General features: G+C 33.5%; 1 protein-coding gene across 4 annotated transcripts; it reads right to left on the minus strand.

The window, feature by feature from the left end:
- Window positions 1–1,461: 1,461 nt before the first annotated feature.
- LOC126671206 (lysine-specific demethylase JMJ13-like) lies at window positions 1,462–7,132 on the minus strand. Of its 4 annotated transcripts, XM_050364943.2 has the most exons (11): window positions 7,028–7,124; window positions 6,273–6,307; window positions 4,546–4,893; window positions 4,063–4,207; window positions 3,704–3,920; window positions 3,556–3,609; window positions 3,393–3,472; window positions 3,027–3,304; window positions 2,520–2,918; window positions 2,244–2,419; window positions 1,462–1,909 (listed from the first exon to the last, which is right to left on the minus strand). In XM_050364943.2, the coding sequence occupies exons 3-11, from the start codon at window positions 4,826–4,828 to the stop codon at window positions 1,679–1,681; spliced, it is 1,863 nt and encodes a 620-aa protein (XP_050220900.1). In that variant the 5' UTR covers window positions 4,829–4,893; window positions 6,273–6,307; window positions 7,028–7,124; the 3' UTR covers window positions 1,462–1,678. The 4 variants fall into 4 exon arrangements, with proteins under 4 accessions (XP_050220900.1, XP_050220901.1, XP_055961268.1 ...); XM_050364944.2 differs by lacking the exon at window positions 6,273–6,307 and having other exon boundaries at window positions 7,028–7,132; XM_056105293.1 differs by lacking the exon at window positions 7,028–7,124 and having other exon boundaries at window positions 6,273–6,703.
- Window positions 7,133–7,995: the final 863 nt, after the last annotated feature.

A 7,995-nucleotide genomic window follows, 5' to 3' on the forward strand; every position in this document is an offset into this window, starting at 1 on the left:
ATAATATTATCATAATAGTATCACATAAGTACCATAAATATTATCATCTCGATATCATATGATAATGTTTATGATCACAACATGATAATGTTATAACAATCATATGATAATCAAACATTATTTTCTGCAGAAAATCTTTTTTTTTCTGCAGTTTTATGATAACGACAATGATAATATAGTGATACTGACATGATAATCAGACACTGGTTTTGCAGAAAAATCATTTTTCTGCAGAAATGTGTTGTTTTCAGCTGAATTTTTTTTTCTTTTTGTAGATTTTTAGATTTAAAAACTGAAAAAATTTAGGAACAATTTTTTTAGGTCTGAAAGTTAAAACAAATTGTAAAAATCACCACGAGCTAAAAAAATTAATAAAATTAAATATGAAAAAACGGCAGAGCGAGGACGGTGAAATAACGAAGAAGAAGAGAACAAAAATAGAAAAGAAAAGAGAAACAAAGAAAAAATGGAGAAAAAAAGAGAGAGGAAGTTACAGAGAGAAAACAAAGAAAGAAATTGACAGGTGGTGGTTGAGAGTAAAAAAATGTTTAGAGTAAAAAATAATAAAAAATGGGTATTATAATAATAAAAAGGAGCAATGTCATAAAAATTCACCAATTTTACACGTTTTTTCAATTTAATCACGTTCTTTAAAACTTCTCATAAAAATACACCAACTTTCATTTATTTCCCAAATTCACACACAGTGCTGACGTGACACTCATTTATTGGTGCAATTTGCTGAGGTGTAAGTCATTATTAACCAATGAATGAGTGACACGTCAGCACCGTGTATGAATTTGGGAAAAATAAAAGTTGGTGTATTTTTATGAGAAGTTTTAAAAAACGTGATTAAATTGAGAAAAAGCATAAATAGCTTTACCGGCCCTAACCCTCCTTTTTTTAAGGTCAGTTTAGCTTGTCATAGGTGTTGTTTCGTTCCATCCGATGATGTCCAATAAATCTTGACCGAGCAAATAAAACTGCATACAAATACTCTAAGTGCTATAATTACTAGCATTGAGTTTTTTAAGGGTACTCACTAAAGTTGATTAATTATTTCTCAAATTAACCAAAAGGGTTCGATTCCAAACTAATACCTCGTACAGTCCTTGACTGTGTATTAGCGGCGTTCCAACGTAACGATCTTGGATTACTTGCTTGACCTTTACTTGAACGGATCTCTAACCGTCCCGCTCTAATACCAATTGTAGGAACTAGGGGGACTAAATTGAAACAAACTTATTTTATTTGTACGAAAATGTAATCAATACACTGTTGCTCACACACTCACTAACTCTTGCTTGCACACACGTCACTATTACTATCTTAATCTAAATATTATGGATCAGATGAAAATACTAAATAAGAGCTTTCGCATTGAATAAATGGCATCTTTTATTTAATATACTGAATTATTAATATAGAATAAATTTGATTTGCACGAGTCCGGCTAACAAGTTGAAGGACAAGATGACCCCTTTATTCGAACTAAAATTGATTACAATAGGATAAGCATTGTACACTCCGAAAGAATGATTGATGAATTCAATATTAAAAACATTGCTGTATGCTAAATCTAAAACCTATATTTAAAATTTTCTCTAAGTAAATATCAAAAATTAAGACTTAAATATGCCTTCCTTTGTTATTACAATTACTCAAAAGCAAAACTAAACTAACTGTCAAGCATTTGAATGGACTTCAGAGATGAAGCAGACTTGCTGAGTTCTTCTCCTGGAGGAGTATTCTGCAATTTGCACTTTGTTCGGGCCCTTTTGCAGAAATTAAACAAAGGTAATAATCCTCTTGAGTCCAAGTATCTTTTGCTAACAGTTTGTACCCTGTCAATATCACTCTTGGCTTCCTTTCTTCTACCTCCTCCTCCTTGCCATTGAAGGTCCACATTCTGTGGTACATAAAACCAAGCTCTTCAAATAGAGTCAAGTATACATTTATTATCAATAAAAAAACCCCGTGAATTTGTCAATTTTGGACGATTAAATCAAAGTTTCTGTTAATTTTCCCCATAAACTTGGACTGCAATTGATCAAAATTGATATATTCAAGGGGCTGATTTGTAACAAAGTTAATTTTGGAGCGCTATTTGACCTTAAGCTAAAAGTTTAGGGGGAAAATTGATATTTAATGCATGTTAACAGAAAGGAAGACAAACTATAGTTGATTAACTCCAGAAGTTGTTGACACAAGTTCAAAAGTTGTTATGATAGTTCAAGATTTACCTTGCTGATAATAGCATTTTTGCTATTAATGCAATTGATCGTTCCGTTTGGCTGCGAGGCAATGGTGTCGCCATAAACATTTTCTAATCTCTGGACTAACTCCTCCACATGCCATATATTCTCCCTTATAAAGAGGAGAAGTTTGCCACCACATGGACAATCAAGTGAATCGATATCTGAAAGTACGTAACAAGCAAAAGAACAAAAAAAATATTACGCAATGCGCAGATATTGATTGTAAATATGGATTAAAGTAATGGTAAATGGTGATCTTACAGTGATAATGGCAGAGAAGATTATAGCACCGATTGCACTCAAGGAAAACCAAGTAACAATCACGTTTACACGTGCGACAAATAGTGGTTCCATGAGAAGTTGGTAACAGCATTGACGATTCTCTTATGTTTTTCACATTATTCATCAGCTTCCAAAATGCATTATTAAAAAACCGCATGTGTCGCAGAAATGATGTCTTTATGGAAGTATTTGACACCAATTCTGCTGATGTCGGATCCAAATCTTCTTGTTTCAAAAGGAGAAACATTTGTTTACAGAGAATTTCCTCGCTCGGAAGGATAGCCATGATGCCAATACGAGCATATCGCTTGCTAGCCAATGCCCCAAATGAAAACCAATTGCCAATTGCAAAATTTACTGCCTCTCCACAATTAAAACCTGCCATATAAAATAGATCAAAACGTAGGCATAGCTAGTAAAACAGACCAAAAATTTGTGAAACAGCCAAATTTTTGCTGAATCGAACACCTAGAGTAAGTTTTTTACCGTTACTAAACCCAGAATGGTATGCTCTTGGGAAGGTGATGACAAACTCTCCCGGCATCTGCACAGCTTTGTAAACTGGAACTCCGTGCTCTAGCAAGATACTTGGTGGGAACATCGTAGTCTTTTCTGCAATTTCTTTGAAAGCTCCATCCTCATCATCGGTTGATAAAATTCCATAACCGTACACATGGTCTAGTGCTACTTTTTCAAACTGTAGAGCTGCATGACCAGGAACACCGTACCAGGTTTTCGGAGCGCCTGTGTGATGATAATTCATGCTGACAAGATTAATTTTAAGAAACACGAGTCAGTTAATGAACTCAGGAAATAGGCCCAGTCAAAGGAGCATTAGAAAAGCATAGTTACCTATATAAATAATGATCTTCTACATGCCACGCAAACATACTGTATAGCATCCCGATGTAAAGCATAGGATATGTGATTCCCTAAATATAAATAAATTGATGTTCAGGAAAAGCTCAAAGATAAAATTAGAGATTTTGTGAAAACAAATAAACACTAGCCATACCGGAATTTCATGTCCAACCAGATGTAATACAGATTCGGGCAGCTCCGGCAGAGTCTGAAAACAGAAAAAAAAAACTCGTTTAGGGTGCATTAAAAAAGAATTATGGAATCAAAATGATATGTCAAAACCTAAATGGCACAAATAATACCTTTAAGTTCCATTTGCTTGATCCTAATGGATCATCAGGATCAGTAGAAAAGGCACTTCCATCAACATTAATTGCATACTCCACTTTTTCCTGTCCAATGGACATTTCAAGCCAGAACGCTTTCTCCAAGCGTTCCAGCGCAACATCTTTCGGACAAGGAAATCTTCGGAGAAATGCTTCATCTGCCATTCTCTTAAAAGAATTTAAGGTATATACTCTGTAAACATACAACAGATAAAAAAATGTTGCCAGCATTTTGGTTTAGCATCAAAATGAAAAAAAAAAAAAAGTATAATAGCCAAATTACATCCAATTTTGGTATGACTGAAATTTAAGGTCCTGGAATTTTGAGAACTCACTTTTCTTTTACTAGGAAAGAAACCTTGTCATCTACATCCCACTCAGGAAGCCGAAGTGGCTGAACATAAGTTGAAAATTTCAAGTCTCTTAGCACCTTAGAAGCCGGAACAGAAGCCTTTACGGGGGACACAATTTTGCAGATTCCTACATTTGTAATTGCATATATGGAATTTAAAAGGTTAGCAAAGGTATGAATAAAATGCAGCAGCATTTCTGCATTTTCATCCTTCTAAATTAAGTAACGAAAAACAATCAATAAATTAATACATCACAATTATGAACCCACTGGTATTCAGGGAATGAAATCAATCAAAATTCAATAGCAGGCCAATAGTAATGAGGTCATGTATCTTCACATGTTGCGGTTAAATAAATTCCATAATAAAGTATGCAGATGTTGATAATAGATTTAATTTTGATCGCTTGTTAAGAGTCTGACATCTAAACAAAATAAAGAAACATGAATATCGAATATCACATACCATACTTTGAAGCTTCCGCAGAAATTTCCCGAACATAATTTAAAGGGTCCTCGAACTCCTCAGTCGATGGATAGAACACAGGACATCCTGAAATTTTACCAGTCCAATCAAAATCACTCAAATTGCACTTCTCTAAGGTACACTTTGAAGCGTTAACTTTTCTAGTGAAAGACCTCTTAGATTTAGAAACTGCACTCTTTTTGGCCCTCGATCTCCTTTCACGTGATGTAAAAGCTTTCGGCACGTTGCCACCTGCCGCTACAAAATTACTACCGGATGCCATTTTCAAATAGCCTTCGAATACCGAGGTCTTATAACTCCCTAAGTGAAATAGTATTTTTCCTTCACCTGCAAAAAATATAAGCAACAAAGTTTTCACTTTAAATAACACAATCAAAATATAAGGAAATCTGAAAAGTAAATGCACAGCATTCAAATAAGGCAGAATATGAGTGACTCCACATTTTTTCCATAGCTTTTTTTAGTAATGCACAGAAAATTTTAATCATACTTGTCGTGTATTACCAAATACGCGTACAAACCAGATATCAATTAGCAAAAAATACAGATTGCCAAATAAGAGATGCATGAATTTAATAAAAAAATTACTCATAATTCCAACGAATGAGTTAACGCTTGCTTCTTTCATGGCCATCTTGCTTCTTTCATCTGGCGCTATTTGGGTCGTATTCTTGATGATTACTCCTTTCCTCTCACTATCCCGCATTTGTATTTATCTTGGCTTTCTGGTAGTTTGTATAACCAGTTCAACAAAGTTAAAATGCAGTTGATGTGTTGTGCCCTTTGGGAGATCTGGAAGCATAGATGTGCTAGCTTTCACTCTGGTAATTCTCTTTCTTTGCATTCCACTCTTAGAGCTGTTATTAGGTGGATCCCCGATCTTCAACTTTCTTCTAGATTTTCCTCTCATCTTTCGGGCAGGGAAATCCACTCTCTCCAGGCTCTTCAAATTGGAATCATTCCTATCCTCCCTAAGAGAGTGGCTTGGCACAGATGGTTGACTCCCTCAAGTGGTCTCAAGATCAACTTTGATGGTTCGTTTATGCTTGGCCGTGGTGCGGTAGGTGGTATTATTAGAGATTCTTGTGGTACATGCATTAGTTGTTTTGCAGGTCCAGTGAGTGCTAGCACCAATCTTGATGCAGAGTTAGAGGGTCTTTTGCAGTGTCTGTCAGTTTTTTCAGATTATTGGCCAGCGGTCACTCAAGTGGAGTCTGATTCCAAAATTCTGGTGGAAGCTGTTAAAGGCTCGATTGCCGCCCCTTGGATTATTGATAGGATCTTGCCTTATATTCATTCCTTAATGGACTCTACAATTTTCACTCACATTTTTAGAGAACAGAATATGACGGCAGACGCTCTTTCCAAGATTGGCCACTCTTTGGCTATTATTACTTCCTTTGATGTTTTACATTTACCTAGTTCAGTTTCTACTTTTCTTTTGCAGGACTATCATGGTTATATGTTTCCTAGAACTAGTTGAGTGGGTTATGCCCTTCTTTTTTTATAGCTTTCCTTTTATGCCTTGAGAGGATTTTTTATTTATTTATTTGTATCTCTCTTGGCTTTTGTAACTACGGCTTCCCTCCGCCATAAGTGAGGCTTTTAATAAAATTACTCGTTAAAAAAAAAAAAAAAAAAAAAAAAAAAAAAAAAAAATAAACTTAGATTACCAACTGCTAGTGTTTACCGCAATAATTTTTTACCTGGCACAACATGAAAGTTGCCGAGTCTTGAATTCCTGTTTAACAATTTTCAGCATATTGCATTAGTAAAATCAATTCCACTGACACGCTTTATTTGTAATACCCTATAATCTAGTGATCTACGTGCGAAAAACATATCAAATCAAAAAATAATCCAGAAATTTAGTACAACTATAGCGTAAAATTAATGAAACTGTCATTAATTTTCATTATCGCAGAGAAACTCCATCGATTCCAATAATACCGAGTCAAGTGACAGATAACGAGATTGAAATCTATTTTGCACAAAACCAATCGGCTTGTACTAATTCACTTCGATTTCTATTAATCATTCGATGTGGTATATATTCAAATCTCCAACCATCACACTTGTTCTACTTAGTGAATTATTATCTAAGTGCTACATTGCATAAAATTTATTCAAAAAAGCAATAAATTAATAATTCTACTGTCAATAACTATATAGAAAAAAAAAATAGATGATCAACATAGAAATAATAAATTATAATTCATGTAATTTGTCACCAATATAAAGCAACACTTGTGTCAAAAGAAAACAAGGAAATAATAATACGGATTTGTTTATCACTCTAGAGCCAGTAACACTGTTTGGTTTGCGAGAAAATTTTATAAACACAGGAAAGTAAAATTAAAAAATTAAAATATATTAATCATTGGCTAATTAAATTACTGCATGCATTATGTTTCATTGGCTAGCAAAAGAGAATGCAGAGTCGGAGAAAGCATATAAGTACCAGTTCTGTTAACAGTTATTTTCCGGAAGGGCGAGATTTTCCCGGAAAGAAAAGATTTTCCGGGAAAGTTGACGCGCTGGAGAGGACACTAAAAGAATTTCGAACTCTGACGGGGTTTTATAGGTTTGATAGATGGGTAATTTGTGACCCGCGATGTCTGCCACGTCAGTCTGTCAACTTCTTTTCAACGGCTGTTTTCTCGTTTCCATATTTCATTAGGAAATATTATTTTCTCGCATTTAATCAAGAAACAGAGGAGAGCATAATCTAAACAAAACAAGTTTTTTTTCCTTATTAGAAATTTACATTTTTCTCATAAATTTAAATTAATTTTAGAAGATATTCAGACAAGTAAGAGCAAATGTAATTTGATCGGGACTATACAAGTTCACCCTTGAGTTTGGCGAATCAGAAATTATAATAAGGAGGAGATATTTCATTCAGTGGGACGATACATTGTTAAATTTTTATTTTTCGCCAAATGATACATAGTCGAAAAACTCTTTTAAAATTTAAAATCATAAATCAAATTGTATTGGCGTTAAGCACCATTCTGCTATGTCGTGAATTCAATTCCGCTCACAAGTGTTCTCTTTCTGCAATTATCAATAACAAAATTCAAAATAATAAATAATTGCATCAAATTCACTTTAAAAATTAATTATATATTTTAATACTTTGATATCGATTTAGTTGCGCTGAGAAATGCTTAAAGTGAAAAAAGGAATTTAAATAACAAATTTAAATTAAATGAAAAAATACATAATATGTTTATTAATTTCAATTTATTATAATTTTAATCTTTGAAAATTGAATCAACAAAATATTATAAAAATTGCAATAATTAAATTAATTAATTAAATAGATCAAATTTGATTAAACTTTGCCCAGAAATTAACAAAATTAACAACTTTCTAAGTTAATTTGTTAAATTCACAAAGGAATAATTAGGAATTTATACTCATTTC

This window comes from Mercurialis annua, linkage group LG3, assembly GCF_937616625.2.
Source record: "Mercurialis annua linkage group LG3, ddMerAnnu1.2, whole genome shotgun sequence".
Classification (NCBI taxonomy): Eukaryota; Viridiplantae; Streptophyta; class Magnoliopsida; order Malpighiales; family Euphorbiaceae; genus Mercurialis; species Mercurialis annua.